Raw genomic sequence first — 16,828 nt, forward strand, 5'->3', positions numbered from 1 at the left:
CTCAGAAAAAAACTCGTGAGATGGGACCTTGCAGAGCATCTGCGTACAGAGCTCTAGCAGATGCAGAGCTGCTTCTCCACCGATCCTCCTGCGCTGCAGTGAAACCAAACCGTCATTTAGGGAAATGAGAAAACAAAGTGCCGAGGCCCGCAGAGACCTACTTCCAAGGGCCTTCCTTCTGTTTTTCCTTCTTGCAAGTACTAACCTTCTTGAAAGCACCACCCCTGCAGCAAGAACACCGGCCAGCAACTGTACTCCGTCTTCTTAATTTTATGCCACTGTGCAGCACGTGGGATTTTACACCGGCTCTGAGGTTTGCACAGTGTGGCTGGTACCAGTTACGACCCTAACCCGGCACAGGCTCATATATTTCTTTCACACAAAGTATTTGAGCTTGCACCGAAATTTCAATTGCTTTGAAATTATGAAAAAATACCTGACTTCTTACTTCTCCTATAGAAACTTCTCCCTTATAGAAACACCGCACAGGTTCAGAAGCCTCGCAGCATCCGAATGACGACGCTGAGGTCTGGAGCAAACCACAGCGCAAGGGGCAAACCCAGAGCTTGGGGTGTAACTGCTGAGTAAGCCGGGTGCCAGATAACCAAGCGCTGCCCCAGAGGGCTGCCAGCCAGCGGTACAGTTGCTACTGAGCCAGAGCAAACAAATTCCCTGAATTATTGATACACAAACTGCCGACATTTTAATTATCCTTCTCATTTTTTGGTGATATGACAGAGGCACAAACGTATTCAAGAGAGATGCTAGACCTCAAACACTCGTAATGCCTACAAGATTTTCTGATTTCACTCGAAATACCTTTTAATTCTTTTGATTCACAAGGTTGTGGGTTGTTTTTTGTTTGCTTGTTTTGTTTGGTTGGGTTTTAATCACTAGGCAGCCCTACTGAAATATGTTGGTTGCTTTTTGTTGTGTTTTTTGTGTTTTTTTTTTTTAAACCCTCACTCCCTAACTAACCTGAGTACAATATAAAAATGTATTTACGGGGTGAAAGCACTTGAATTGCTGTCTTGGGAGTTATGCCATACGCCCACAGTGCAAATACCTCAAAAAGAAAATTAGTCATCTGCTTCCAACTGTCAGGATTCAGTAAAAAACAACAAACTACTGTCTTGGAAACAGCCTAAAAAATCTCACCATTGAGCTCCGGTACATTTCAAAGTACTTTCAGAGACCGAATGAATAATATGAGCCCTGTAATAACAAGAAAGATATGGAAAAAAATCGGGAAAATGATTCTGCTATTAGAGCCTCACAGAATTTCCACTTCCATCCTCCACCATCAGTTAAAAACAACTTTCAAAAATGAGTTAGTGAATTTGTGCGTAGTTTCTTTAGCCTTTTTTTTCGTCGTTTTGGCTCTGTTTTTAATGTGAAAACGTACTGGTACCCAGCAGGACGACCCTGCCCGTCCCCAGCCTGCCCTCCGCACGCTGCCCCCCACGCTCCTGCAGCTCAGGGCTGCTGCTGGCCTCTCGGAGAGGAAAATTGGACTCGTTAAGGTTCAGCTAATCCCCACCTAGTGACTACCCAAAGAAAACCACCCCATTGATGCTGGCCATCACGGAATCTGTGCCAGGAAGGAGACGGTAACGTTGCACCCAGGTGCCCCATGCACCGTGCCATTGGGATCGGGGCATTTAGCTGCTGGTGCTTGGGTCTGCACTTGAGCACCCCCAGACTCCCAACGTACCCCAGAGCCAGAACAGCTTCTGCCTGAGCCCTGTCCCTTCCCGTCTCTGCACGTGAGCTCCAGTGCACAGGCACGGAGCTTTGCTGCAGCTGCCAGCTATCTCGGTGGTCCCAAGGAAAGCCGTGCTGACAGCTTCGGACCGGGATGGGAAAGCCCCACCACGAAGGCAAATCCACACTACAAGTCCACATGACTTTGCTAAAAAGTCACGCAACAGCTCCTGGCTGGGTGATGCCGAGAGCACTGGAGGTACCAGGCAGCTCGCAGCCCTTTCGGGGTGCTGCAAAGCACAGCACTGGCAAAGAGTTGCTTCTACTCATAGCTGTAACACTCAGTCTGTTTTAAACGCAATTAAATTCCACATAAGACAGCCAAACCTGAGGGAGGGCACGCTAAAGCCCCTCTTTCTCTAGCTGCTCTGAGTGCTCCAAGGACCCTGCGCTGCTCATCACACCGCTGTGTGCGCAGATCCTCTCCCACGCAGGCGTGGTTACTGGGAGGCACAGCCCAGGGCGCCCCCAAGGCTTGTGCTCGGGAAGCGAGTAAGGTCAAAAAAACTCCAGAGGAAAAAAAAAATAAAGTAATTGAAGCTTCAGGTGAAAGCAGAGGAGAAAAAACGTAACGCCTGAAATGGAACAACTCAGTGTTTGCATCCAGATGGAGGCAAACTAAATGGTTAAGCAGCAAGTCAATCAAGTCAATTGCTCTGAGCTCAACACCGCTCTTCTTGATTTATTTATTTTTTGGCTGTACCGCTGTCACCTATAAATGACAGCTGTTAACTGGTGGTTTTCCGCATAATGAAAACACAGCACCAGGAAGGCTCCGTCAATTTTCTACTGATCCACTGGGCCAGTGACTTCCCAGAACAGCTTTCTGTGAGCTTCGTGCCGACCCCACGTGCAGTATCCTTGCGTGTATCTCCTGCTCTGAACGCGGCTTCTTCGGGGAACCAGAGGCAGCTGTTAATCCAGCAGAAACAGGATTGTGCTGATAGAAGTGTGTTTATAGGAGGCGGCTTTCCGTCCCGATACGATGCCGCATCTTTCCTGGGTTAGAGTAAGACTGTGGCTAAGCAGGGCTTAGTTTTATCTGCCAAGCCTATCGAGTGATCTTCCTGTATGTACACAGCTAGAACACAGCCACTCGCGTCATAAAGACACCTACAATGCGCAGAACATCGCGAAGTCATCTTATTGTGCCAGAGGCCAAATTATGTTAATAACAAGGATGGATAATTCCCTCCCGAAGCCTGGTTATCAGCCACATTACTCTTCAACGCTTAGCAGTAGGAAACACGGGTTTTGAAAAGTTCACCACTGAACTATTTATTTTTAAGGCCTTATTCTGCAAACCCAGGTAACGTTAAGAGTGCTGAACTCTCTGTGCTCTGTATAGTCCCAGCAGGAGGAGGCAAGGCATGGGAACAATCCCCGGTTATACCCAGACTCGAGGAGACCCAAGGCCCACCCTGCCTCAGCTACCCAGCGCTGCCCAGAGCTGTCACTTCAGAACAACTTCAAAGGCTCGCTGCCTTCTTAAGAGAATTTGTTTCACTGTATTTTAATAAAAACACCACCAACAAAAAAAAAAAGTCCTTGAAGCCTGTTTATCCTCCTTGTTGGTGGCAGTACATAAAAGCACGAGGAACATCAGTCTCATCTAACGAGCACACCCAGCAGAGCATAAACGCGCTCCGAGGCGCAGGCACTTCTGTAAAACCATGCCATTAAGTAACTCCATTAATATGAAGCATTGCCTACATCCCAGAGGGTAAGGGAAGACGCCCGGATGTAACAGAATTACCCTCCAAATCACTTTATAAGATTTTCTTTGTTTTCAGTAGTTGCTCAGGATACTCGAATTAGTGCCCCCTCCCTAGCTACCTCCTGAACGACCGAAGGAATTCAGTACGTACAGACCTAAGCTTCCCTCTCTCAGCTCAGTCAGGTCTCTAATTTATATTTGCAAAAACCTACTCAAATGCAAAGATGGTTTTAAGGTGTTGCAGTTGGGATTTCCAAAAGATGCCTCAAGCAGGTGCACAAATCCTGCACTTCACAGGCGTTTTGAAGGTGTAATTCCTTCAGGCTGCTCTGAAATTCCTGCCTGTTATTAGTAACTGCCAGTCCATATCAGCAAACGGCCGCTCTTCATTATCGTATTTTCCTACTTGGAAGTGTTAATTGAGGTTGAGCTCCAGTTGTGCCAAGAATGCTGAAAGAAATGCAGGAACATAAAAGCCTCCTGAAAATAACACACGGCGGAGTTGGCAACCACACGTGAAGCACCGAGTACGAAGAACCCTCTGCTCGGTCACCAGCTAACTGGATGCAGACACGGCAATGCCAGTGACCGGTATCTATCCCTCCTCCAGCGCCTCCATCCCCTAGTACACGGCACTGACCAGGCCCATCTGCATCCGTATGGAAACGGAAATACGAGGTGTGAGGTATCAAAGAATGAAGCTACTGGATTTTCGTTAGGGGAGATCAAAAGCCAAAAGGGCAACATCAAAAGCAGGTTGTTCAACAGCCACAAGTTCTGTCGACCAAAGTTACGAAATCTGGTATTTCTTACACGTAAACCAATGCAGCATGCCCAAAACCATGACGTTAAAAGCGGGAAATGAAGCTGCAAGGCTTAACGATGAGTTATTGCTACATAAAGCACGTTGCCCACGGGAGTCGCAGCCTGGGGGAACCCCTGGCTCCCAGGCACCCCCCAGTGCACAGCGAAGCGCGCCGCTTTGGATCTGAGAGAGACCAAAGCCAGTTCCCTAAAAAGCAAACAAGTTTTCAGTAGGAAGCTTTGTGAAAAACTTCACGCTTACACATTTAAATACAAATTGAAAAATACGAGTTTATACCAATGAAGAAAAAATTTACTGGTCTGTAGCCTGAACTCTTCTAAATTATTTTATAAGGGAGACAAGAGAAACACTTATTTGAAATACTCCATCTCGTACAGAAAGCACAACCAGAACACTGATCTGAGCCCAGTGCCCAGACCGTGCTCGCAGACTGTTTCTAGCAGTTAGCACTGACAGGAAAACAATCTTCAGCTGCTCTATTTTTCAGTAACTTTGTACTTCAAATCCAACCTCATCGTGTAAGGTCTATGTGCAAAACCACTGTGCTACTGGTAAAATCTTTGCTGGCATGAAGCAGATAAATTCCATGCAAGCATTTATGTAGATAATTATGTGAAAACAAGAAAGTGAAAGCCCAAAGCCCTGGGGTAAAAACAACAGAATTCCTTTAGAAAGAGTTTAATTTCTAAGTAATTGCATTTGTGCTGTACCACCACTTGTACAGCGCGGGCTTGGCTGAAGAGGCAGCATCACCTGAACTGGGTTTTGAAAGAAAAGTCCTCCCTGAAAAAGCTGAAAAGATTCAAGAAGGAAAATTGATACTTTAAGAACAGTTGATGATAAATTCCGTGAGACTGGAACAGCTAATTGTGAACAGGTCAGTTTGTGGGTGACGGTGAGGCTAAAACCAAGCAGTGCTGAACGTGGCAGCTGGGAAATCGGGATTTCAAAGGGATCAAATTCAAATCATTTTTAATGCTGATACCAAAGGATCATTTTTTATCAGGTTGAGCCTGCCTTATACCATAAATTAAGGAATACGTTTTTAAGCATTAAAAGATCATCATATGCTTTAGAAATTAATTTGAATAATAGTCCTGAAAACAAGATTAAAAAAAAATAAATAAAGATTTTCAGTTACGGAAGCAGGACCACAGTTCACGACTGAACTGGCACGTCCACATTAAGATCAAATAGAGCGTGGCTTTTGCTAAGTAGGTGACCAGCCTACTAACTTCTGGTGAGTTTATCACAACTAAAACGTTTTGTTACGACGGGCACGGTGCTGGGGGAGGCTGGCTGGATACCTCAGGAACTAGGAGTGCCCATAGGTACGCTTCTTCGTTACGGAGCATCCAGAGAGGGTAGCGATTCCACATCTGCATGATTATCCGTACCGCTGTGCGTTCATTTGGGTGTCTGATCCCGTATGGCTTCTTGGGGATGAGCTCCCAAGTCCTGTGCCGGAGCGAGCGGGGTGTCGCTGGGAGATGCCAGCGCCGCGGGGCTGTCCTGCTCTGCTCCAGTGCCTGCCCCCAGCACACGCAGCCCTGCTCCTCCTCCTCCCCTCTCGTTCAAAGAGGAAATTCTCACCTCCTCCTCATCCCCGGCTGAAATCGTGGTTCTCAAGTATCCCAGTAAAAGAAATAACAACTCTTCGTTGCCACCCTATCACGACACTCATCGCACGAGGAGCCAAGAGGACAGGTATAGGCGGGATAAATAACCTGGGTGCTACGCTTTGCTCTGGTAACTGGGCTTGGGGAACCTCGACAAAGCACTTGACAGAGAGCAGAGGCCGGCCAGGCGTGAGCCGCACAGACCAGCAGCGCGGTGCAGAACAGCACAGGCTGCCGGAGAGCAGGAGGTCGTTAGTCTACGAAGCAGCTAATTACCTGTATATTAAAAGGTACTTTGCAGGCTTACACGGAGAAATAAAAACGTCCCAACTGACATCTAATGAAAAAAAACTGGCACCCGGCACGGCGCGTTTATGTCTTTATCTATACAGAGGCGTTCAGGCACCCGTGCTGCGTTCCTCCGAAGGTGGTTATTAAATTAACTGCCGCCTCTGTCTGCGGGAAATAAAGGCTTCCAGCAACTGATCTGTAAACTTCAGGGGCTGGGTCTTGCAGCGACAGTTTTTAGAATTTGATCAATAGCTTGGAAAAATCATTTTACAAGCCCAAGTTTAATGCAGCGGTGACAAGTTGAGTGTCTGCCTCCAGGAGGATCTTGACGGGGAACTGAAAACAGAAACTACTTCGGGCCTCCAAGGAACAAAAAACAAGTACAAGCAGGTGTAAAGGAGCATCGTGTGCCCCCATCCTCCCAGGGAATAGCACGCCGTACAGAGTTCTGCTTTGCAGAAGTCCTTTTGCACATCTGGCTTTGTAGATGTGTCCAGATTCAGCAGTCCAGTTAACTGGAGTGTGTTCTTCTCAACACGAAAATAATTCCAAATTATTTCTTGGTATCAGGTTTTAAAACCACCATGTCCCTAAAATATGAAGGAAAAAAAGAAAAAACCCGGAACAGCAAGAGCTCTACCTTGCATTTTGCTTTCAGAAGGAAAAAGCGCCTTCACGCTAAAGCAGCAGATCCACCCCGCTAAGTGCCGCCCCTGGTACCGCTGTGCGAGGAGCTTTGCTCACAGGGCCAGGGCACGCGGCCACGGCAGCACCCGGCACGATTCATCCGTCGGGCGTCTCAGCGGAAGGAGGAATGTCACCTGCAAAGCCCAGCCTGGTGCAGTGAACGTCAGGTTCAGTCGCGGCCTTCGAGGGCACGCTGAGAGATTTCTTCTCTCTTAAAAACCTACGTTTCACATAAAATGTGTGTTTATAAGGAGCCTAATAAACTTCTAAAACAATACTCAAAGCTTTTTAAATAGTAAGGAGAAGTGACGCAGCGTATGTGTTTAGGAAATGCTCATTTTCTGTGTTAGGGACAGGCACATAAACAATTTGTATATCATTTTTCATTAAAATTTTGTATTGGAGACGCCTGATATTTTGTTACATAAAAATTAGATCAGTATTTCCACAAACGCTGGGTTTTTCCATGACTGTTACGGGGCCAGGGAAGCGAGAAGCAGGCCCTCTGTCCCCAGGTAAGGCCAGGCATGGCTCAAGCTCCAGCACAGAACCTGAGCTCAGGAGCGTTCCCTTAAATTACTCATACCCTGACCCAAAATCTTCAAACTTCCACAGATGAGGTATTTTCCCATTTCTTTTACAAGTAACTAGGAGGAAACAGCAGATACTAGTCTGTATTTTACACAAATTGGAAAAAAAAAAACTTAAAATGATTCTCTAGTTTAAATATGTAAGTCTATAAAAAAAGGAAAGTGCTGCTATGTAAAAACTGACTTAGCAATTTTCATTTTAAAATCTTCTGCATGCAAGAACATTTGCACTGATATACAGGCTATTTTGCTTTTTTAATTTAATACATTTATTTTAATGACATTTCCGTCTGTGTACAGAAAAATCCATGCATACCTGACAATACTTAGGTAAATTAAAATGTACCATGCCCCAAACTGAAGGGTGACAAAAGAGAGATGCAGGCTAGGTGAATAAGGGGAATGTTAGTTAAATGGGATGTTCTGCCTAATAAGACATGGACATCACCACAACTGATCTTCAGACGATTCAGTAAGAATCTTCATCTCATTGATATGGGGGGGGGAACTAAACAGACGCCGTTTTACATTATTATGCTCTGTAAGTCCACCAGGAACTAGAAAAGCCTCATGTATTTGAGAAGGCAAGAAGGCAGCAGAGCAGCACTGCCTCGTCTGCAGAAGAGGAACACTCTCCATTCACAGTGATGGTTCGTCACTGTGGTACACCAAAGCCACATGTAAAAAACAGGCTCACTTAACTTCATTTCCTTGTTGTTTTCCCTCTTCATCAGTGTGCAAAGTATTACTGAAATAAATCTGATATTTTCTCCTCCCGATCATTAATCACCTGTTTTCCAAACAGCATCATCTCATGGCTCAGTGAAGCTGAATATGCTATTTTTGATCCTGTTTTCCTAATAGCTAGATTGGTATGGTCAATACTAAAGTTTAAAAAAAAAAATGAAGTTCTTATTTCTATGAAAAGCAATCATAGAAGGCAAAAACTTGTTAAAATAAATTGCTTTTTAATGACCTCACGTTCTTATCTTTGTAGGCTTTCATATCGGACTGGTCAAGACACGGCTAACTGCGACACGTGCAGGAACAGTGCGTGTATTATCTACAGGTAGGTTAAAATATTAATCTTCCCACTTCTTACTGAATGAGAGTAACAATTTATTCATTAACGCAAGATCAAATGGTAGCCTTCATTAAAATGGTGTTTGTTTGTCCTCAATACACAGAAGCAGTTTAAAAAAAAACAAACAAAAAAACAGAAAATAAGTTTACCTTCACTAAATTACTTAAATTTAACTGACATCTGCTTTCAAGCCTAAAATGATAAATAGATGACTTTGGTCAGTACGCTGCTGCAGCTCTCAGATGTGAAGTGCTACAAGTTGCGAGCTGCATTGTCACATAGCTAGAGATACTTCCAATTCCTGTCCAACAGCTCAACGTGCCAAATTGATTTCATAGCAGTAACAACCGGACTCAGGAAGCAATTTTGAGATTTTAGAGCAAAGATAATCAGATACAGATTCAATTTAGGTAGTTTAATCAGTAAAATTACTACCCATTACATCATTACTACCCGGGCCTTTAAATACTTTTACATTTGTAGTAGGTAAGTTTTTAAAACATACAGGGCAAATACGTCCTGCTCAACACGAACAGCACACATCTACCTTCTTCACATCAGACCTGCTCAGTCTTCGTGCAACACACAAATGAAGACTCGCTGCATGCATACAGAAATCCCCTTTAACAGACTTGTTTTGAAGGTTTATGGTTCCATAAGGTGAATACAGGTTGGCTCGTTACTGTCAAACCTACAAACATGACAAAACTGCTTCAAGGCTTTGTTAAAGATGGGTTATACCTGCTAGAATTTCTCCTCCAGAAGGATATGCTTGGAGTTTACTCACTAGAACGGAATCAGGTGCAGAAGGTGAAAGGATACGTTTCAGTTTTCTCTAAAGCAGAGGTTCGCCTCCTAAAGTTTATCAGCCAAGAGACCCGTTTTGCCATGTGCTATGTAATGAGTAACAGATAATCAGTGGGCATGACACGAAGCCATCAGGAGTTTGATGATGTGTTTCATACTGACAGCTTAATTATCATCCTCCATTACAGTCTTAAAGAAAAGCAACTGCATATTTACATGTGGTGCAGGTAAGATGAAAATAAATGTGACTCAGATTATCATTCTACCAGGGATTTCTTCTCTTTTCTGTACCACGGGATAAAATATTCTGAGAACTTATTTCTTGATTTCCTTCTGAAACCTATCAGCAAGTATTTCAGAAAGTCAGGCAATATAGTGCAGATGAAAATGTATAAAGACTGTTATTAACTAAAGATACAAACTAAAATGAACATACAAATGCTGTCTAGGTCTGAAAACCACTTCCCCCCTTGTTTCTCTACTCGGTTTCTGATTCAGGTAGAAGACCTGCACCTATTCATACATTACACCCAAGCTGCCTAGAAGTGAAAGGAGAAAGGATAGAAAACTTCAACTCCATCTTTTCTCCCTAACAGCTAAGTAGGAAAGAGCAAGATGCTGTTTTGTGCTGGGGAAGGACCCAATTTACGTATATCTCCTTTAGACTGGTATTTAGAAGCATATAAATAACACAGGCCTGTGCTACTGCCCTGTTAGCTCAACCCACGCAATTTCTTTCTCAGGGCAGACATGGAAGTTGCAACATAGCGCTCCGTCATCAGAGATGCTCTTTTTGTTTCAAAAACAATTTTATTTTATTTTTAAAGGACTTGATTTCTAGCCAGCAGGTTTAAAAGTAAGGAACTTTCCAGTTTCTACCCTTTACACGCGCTGCAAATGAAAAGCGTGCAGCCATGCAGATTTGAAGTGCTTCCCTCCGCACACATTACCAGCCGGCTCCCCAGCGTTTCCCACCAGAACAGCCATTTGGACTGAAGCTATCGATGCAGGGCGTTCGCCTAAAGCAGCGTTTCCAGGGGAAGTTTTAGCAAAAATCAGCTCAGCTTTTTGACACAGTAGGAGAATATATGCTGCAGGCAAGAAGTCTAAAACCAGAAGACAGCGCAAAACCGGGGAGCTCTGAGGAGACTGAATTACTATGACAAGATAAGCAGCCAGAAAGGATAAAAGAGAAATTCGCTGATAAAACCACCACTAAGACACATTGCCTTGTAGGATCTTCCACTTCCCCACAAGTCAAATACTACAGTGCTGAAACCTCCGAACAAAATGAAGCATCTCATTAGGGAGGATGCTAAAGCTGCTCTTAAACCTGAACTCGACGTGCAAGGAGAGAGGCAGCACCTCTGTAGGGACCGCATGACAAACCTTGCATACAGTTACAGTTAAGAAAGAACACGTTACAGGAACAGAAATTAAAGCCTCTGCACTCAGATTAAACCTTCCAAGGTGCACTGAAAACCTGAACACCTCTGAGGGTGCTGGCCCCAGCCAGCAGTCAGTAAAGTCAGCATTCAGACCTGGAGGGCCACCCTGTCCCACCCACAGCACGTTCCCCGACTGCTTTTACAATACTAGTAGAAGTATTTTTACCCAGCTTGGACCCGCTGTCCTCCCGCATCGTCAGCCCCTTCACACAAGCAGTAGATGGGGGACACCAAAGAAAATGTAACTAGCACCCTTACGGGGCAAGTCAGGAACTCAAAAAGAACACCTTAACTTTTCCATAATGGGCTTTGCTTTTAAAAAATGTAATCCAATTTTTAACACAGTAACATTAAAAAAAAAGACTTAGGAGGTCTTTCAAACCTCTATTTTTAAACTGAAACATCTTAGAGGAATGAATCAGTTGCCCTACTGACAATCCAGCTACCTGCTGTGGTGTCAAGTATAGCAGATGAGGAGCTAGAATGCAGAAACAATCACTGTAATTAAATTCTTCTCCTCACGATGACTTCTCAGAATATTAATCTGATCTAGCACAAAAGCTGAAGACAATGTGGAAGACAAATCACTGATGTACTCTAAGCTATTTTTGTTGCTTTTTATCATCAAAAATGCTCATACTTTTAGTAAACATTTCAAGTAGAGGATTTTGAAAATAGTTATTTTGCATATGAAGTATGTATTTTTTACTAATATTCCAAATCTATTCTTACGTTCTCTTAGTGTTGAAAAGAATACATACTTTTTAGAATTAAAAAAAAAAAAAAGTGGAAAACCAGGTTACTTTTTCCTTTTTTAATAAATAGGAAACTGTTCAAAAATGAAACACTTAAAAATAGAAGGTCCCAAAAAATTAAAAACTTTCCTACTCTAGGATTCAGTAGGAAAAGAAACATCTAAATTTGATTCCCCACTTCCCTCAAAAATTTACTTGTTGCTGCCATAAGAAATACGCTCAGGAACTTGACAAATTCTAACACAGGTCAGATTTCTTCCATTGCATGAGATGAGCAACATTAACTGCATCCTCCTCCTGCAGCACACATCAGTTCGCTGCTTCCACTGCCAATTAAATACCCATTTAGCTGCTACTGTGAAGGCTGGGAAAGGCTGGAGCAATTACCCCAAAGGTTTCAGCAGCCTGCTGTCACTGGGATCCTAATAGGGACGGGATCAGTTGTGCCACGTCTTGTGGAGCTCTGGGCTCAAAGACAGCTTCAAGACTCTTTTGCTGCAATGTTATCAACAGAGCTTTTAATGACCAAATCCCAGCTACACGGCAACAGTCTAAAACAGCAAAAGGTGTTCTGCATCGTGTCTTTGTAGTAATCACCGGACAGCAGTTAAATTTGTAGTCAAAAAATGTCACCTGTAGTAAAAATAAGCAAACTTTTTGTCAGGTGTTGATGTGTCAAACACGAACCCACTCCATCAGTATCCATGTAAGAAAAGGTTGCAAAACAGTTTCAAAATCATCTGTCTTCTACAAACTATAGAACAAAACTCACAAAAAGAAACAAAAAAAAATATCCATATATCCTTTCCAAACTAAATGCAGATTCACCGTTATTTTTTAGGTATAGAGGATAACTCTTACTAGGGTAAATTGTCAGCACAAAGTCAACTTAATACTGAGGTCTAGCAAGATCTTGTTATTAAGAAGAAATCACATTGATATGCAGAAATTGTACCAAATCTATCACAGCCCAAACCCATGTGCACTAAAATCTTCACAGGCTGTTTTATTCCGTGATTATCTTTTAGTGGAACTGCCCTTTCCGTTTCTATTTAAATTACCATCCCTCATGAATTTTAATCCTCGAAAAGGAATCTTTATGAGAAAATGAGTCTTCTGTTTAATATTTTTGTGCATTATTCTACGGCCTTTATCAGGAATTATCTCTGTGAAGGAGTATCTTAAGGAATTCACGCTAAGCTTCCCTCTGGTCAAAAAGGTCACAAATACTCTATAGTTTTTACAAGGTTACTTTAGCTTCTGGAAATGATCAAATCGCTAGGCAATTTCTGCACGGGGGGAAAAAAACAAACATATCAAGACTGCACTATTGTAGCTCTTGGGAAAAAAAATATTCAAAGCTGCAGCAACCATTAATTTGGCTATTTTTTATTCCTTTAGAATTTTGCAATAATATACGCTGGTTTTCAGTATTTAATTTTGTCAGTGACATTTTAAGGCATGCTCCAGCTATTTAATTGAAAACCTATTATTAGAATCTATGAAATTTAACACTCAATAAACCAGCAGCTGCTACAGGTTAAAATCACGGTGACACAAGTCAACTAGGTAGCACAGAGGCCACATGGAAGTAGTTCAATTGTAAAGGTTAGACAATGATAATTATGAAAATACATAAATATGGCATACAAAGTGAAATTAGACAAGTAGACAAATTCCTAAGATGGTATCAGTATAACAAAATCAGGTAACTAAATGACCAGATTAGGAATTTTCTCCATCTTTTTATTTCCTACCCATAGTCATTAACTTACATTCCTTCTCACCTTACTTCTACTCTGTAACACGTTTAGTTGAAAATTTCGATCTTAATGGCTTCCCAACACTGACAATGCTTTGGGTCCTAGGCATCTGTGATATTCAGCTTGAAATAGAAAATTTTTAAAAAGGGATTGATTGCAAGTGTATTAAGCAATTTTCCAAGTTATTAGTGTTTATCTGGATCCTGATCTTCCAAGATGTGGCACGCACTAACGCCATGTCATCCTATTAACACAACCCAGGAGGAGAGACAGGGATATTCTTCAATTCCAACTTCACATAGCCTACTTGAAGAGTTATACGTCTTGTCAAATGCTTGTAGGATTTGGGCCTAAACATTACAAACTAGGTAGTAAAAAGGGAAACAGAGGGAGTGTTAAGTGAAAGGAGGAAGGTTGTGGTTGAACAGAAGGAGAAAGGTTGGTCTTATCCTTGAGGGAGGAAGCGGAGGGAGAGGCTGCCCAGGGCCTGTGCAAACTCCATCCTTAGAGATTTCAAGAGCCAACTGGGTAAAGCCCTGAGCAACCTGGTCCTGAACCTGAATTGTTCCGATTCTGCAACCTTACAAGTAGCCAACAAACCAGACTGTTAGCATCCAGCACCTTAAAATGATGCACATTAATAACGTGTGACTATGTTAGGAAAGATGAAAGCCCATCCGAATCGCTAAGCTTGTTGCTAGATCCGCTCCCACGTCCCATATGTTTAAAACCAAGTGGTTATGACTCCTCAAACTGTTTTCAATCCCTTATACAGCAACAAAATTAGAAAAAGTTCACTCTGCTGGCAGCATGCAAAAAATAAACACTCATTAACATATATTCTCAAAATCATTAGAGAAGCCACGAAGCCAAGAACAGAAAACCCACCACACCAATCCCTAATCCACAGCGCTGGGATTCAGAAGATGGGGTCAACCAGAAAATAAAGGAGGCTGAGCGAGTCGGCTGCTTTGCGCACGTGCCCTGAGCAAGATGCCCGAGTTGTGCCTGGACCAGCCCCTGCACCACGAGGCAGGCCCTAGGTACTGACACAGGCCCAAGGCCTCTGGACGGCGCCGGGTGTAACGCCCTGCCGGGGCCAGGCACTAAATGCAGCCCTTCACAGGTGGGCAGGAGGCTTCGTTTCCCTTCCTTTTCTGAGTACAGTTCAAGGACGTAGCACAGAAAGTCGCTGTGACAGCACCCGAGCCCTCAGCACCTTCAGCCCGCAGGGATTTCACTGCGCAAAGAGCGGAGCTGGGGGCACTGAGCCCAAAGCAGGAACAGAAACCCCACGGGTTCCTTCTGACCTCAGCTCTGAAATTAACAGCAGAGGAGTGACAGCAGTTTTCTAGGCAGCATTCAAGCGCTGCCTGCTGCCTTTCTGCGGTGTGCCTCATGCATGGCAAGCCCAACTTCCCGACCCTTGCATTTGATGTAATGAGTACATCAAAACAAGATTCTCCAAGGTCTGCTATTTTATTTGCTCAAATTCTCACGGGACCACCATATATGCTAACTCACATGCAAACGTATAGTTTTTGGTACAAACCCTGTAAATATACAGTTGCTTTGCGGGGAAAAACTGATTTTTTTTTTTATTAGAGACAAAATTTTGCTGCTTACAGCTGGTCAGAAAAGCAGCCTACGTCCTGTACTGCACACAGGCAGAAACTGAGATAGGCCCTGAGGGTGGGGGCACTCCAGCCCTGGCAGCACTGCGGGTCAGTCAGCGGTTAGATCCGATCAGATTTGTCGGGCAAACATTTGTGATGCTGGCACTATTCATGATATTTAGATTTGTCTAGTTTTTGTAGGGCTTATTCGTAATTGTTTGTATTCGTAATTGTTGGCCTAACTGTTGAAAAATATACTACTTGGTCATCGTGCTATGGATAAAATACTTCTGATGCCAATAACAATCTCCGTAACGAATAATGCCCAGCGTGTACAGCCCTCGGTTATACAGTAACTGCAGGTGTCACGGGGAGGCTTGAAGACGTGAAAGAGGCCATTTGGAAGTGAAACAAACCACACGTCATAAAGAAAAGATTTTTTTCCCCTCAGGGAAAGGTCACTGAGAGGAAACCTACAGATGCTTAGGATACAGAAATACCGCTAAGCAAAGCGGTATCGGCAGAGCTGTGCCAGGTGACAAAAACTAGTTCTCGAATACGAGGTTTGGAAAGACAGGGGAGCAGGCTGTAGAGAACATCCACCGCTCTATAAAGAAACGTAAGGAAGTCACACAAATATGTGACGCTCGCTGAATTTAATTGTATTCCATCTGTTCGATAGAAAGTTAGAAACCAAAAATGAAATCAGCTACAGCTGATTTAGAAAAATATGAAAAATTACAAAATAAGGTTTTTGTGGTATTACTGCAGCACAAACAAGTCTACGCTGAATCCTGAGTTTGCAAGCAAACAAATCATTTGCCTCAAAGGAACAGTTACATTAGGAAACCTACAAAGCTAAATAAATTGATCCCGATAGATAACAATTCTCTTGCAAAATGTACACGGTTATAAGAGGTGAAATACATTTCCTTTTATCCTCTTTATAGTTTTCAGAAGGAAAAATATTTATTTTGATGTAAATAGGTAAACAGCCTGAAATGAGCTGCAAATGGTTTTATGCAGTAGGGAATGACAACCATGTGGTTTTTGTCATACGGACTAGAATTAGCAGAGTTCTTCTCCTGCAGTCCATCTTTAATAAAAATTGATTATGAAAAAAGGTATTCTGCTCAGAAAGTTGGTTTGGTTTGGTTTTTACAAGTCTCTTGTACATCAATTTTGAGTAGGTCTTAAGAGAGTTTTCCAGCTGAATGTACGGACAACATTTGCAGAGTAGTAAAATGACCTGTGCCAGTGCCAGAACTGAAATGCCTCCTCCCGTCCTCAGACCGACACTGAAAAACAAGCCAACTCTAACACCAGCCAAAGCCCGCACAGATTCCCGAGCTGCTTTAAATGCGATTTGCGGAGCTCTTGGAGAAGAATCTATTTCGTTCCGAGATTCTTCCAGTGTATTTCTGAAGGCATTTATGCGCTGGGACATTCGCAATCAACTGACGTCCCAGTCTTCCCACGAAATTAACACCGCAGTTATCTAACCAACTGCTTTTTGCCAGCTGAACTGGAAACATGACCACGTTATTGAGCTGAAGACCGCTCTGCTCTTTCCTTAACGAGGATGAATATTAGATTCGGTGGTCTGAGAGCGTGCCTCTGTAGTAACAGAATATCTAGTGCTGCTATCTACAGCAAGTTCAGTGGTCAGAGAGGCAGTTCTAATGTGTATCTGAAATTTATACATATATAAATATTCTTCGTTTTGAAATGTCTTTTTACCACTTAACAACATGGAGGCAGGAAAAATATTTTGAGTATTTCAACTCTTACCTAAAGGACTTCTTCACTGACTATTGGGAAGTTTGGGAAGTTTCTCCAACCACTTCAGATGACTGAGATG

General features: G+C 43.1%; 2 protein-coding genes across 5 annotated transcripts in view; one reads left to right on the forward strand and one right to left on the reverse strand.

Moving 5' to 3' along the window:
- Positions 1-16,828, reverse strand: part of DOCK1 (dedicator of cytokinesis 1) — a 281,505-nt gene that overhangs the window by 171,382 nt on the left and 93,295 nt on the right. The gene's annotated exons all lie outside the window — the stretch shown is intronic.
- Positions 1-16,828, forward strand: part of INSYN2A (inhibitory synaptic factor 2A) — a 44,594-nt gene that overhangs the window by 24,077 nt on the left and 3,689 nt on the right. The window contains exon 3 of the mRNA XM_067000885.1: positions 8,492-8,563. Coding sequence (XP_066856986.1) covers positions 8,492-8,563 — 72 coding nt within the window. The remainder of the gene's footprint in view (positions 1-8,491; positions 8,564-16,828) is intronic.

The sequence above is a fragment of the Anser cygnoides genome, chromosome 7 (assembly GCF_040182565.1).
Source record: "Anser cygnoides isolate HZ-2024a breed goose chromosome 7, Taihu_goose_T2T_genome, whole genome shotgun sequence".
NCBI lineage: Eukaryota > Metazoa > Chordata > Aves > Anseriformes > Anatidae > Anser > Anser cygnoides.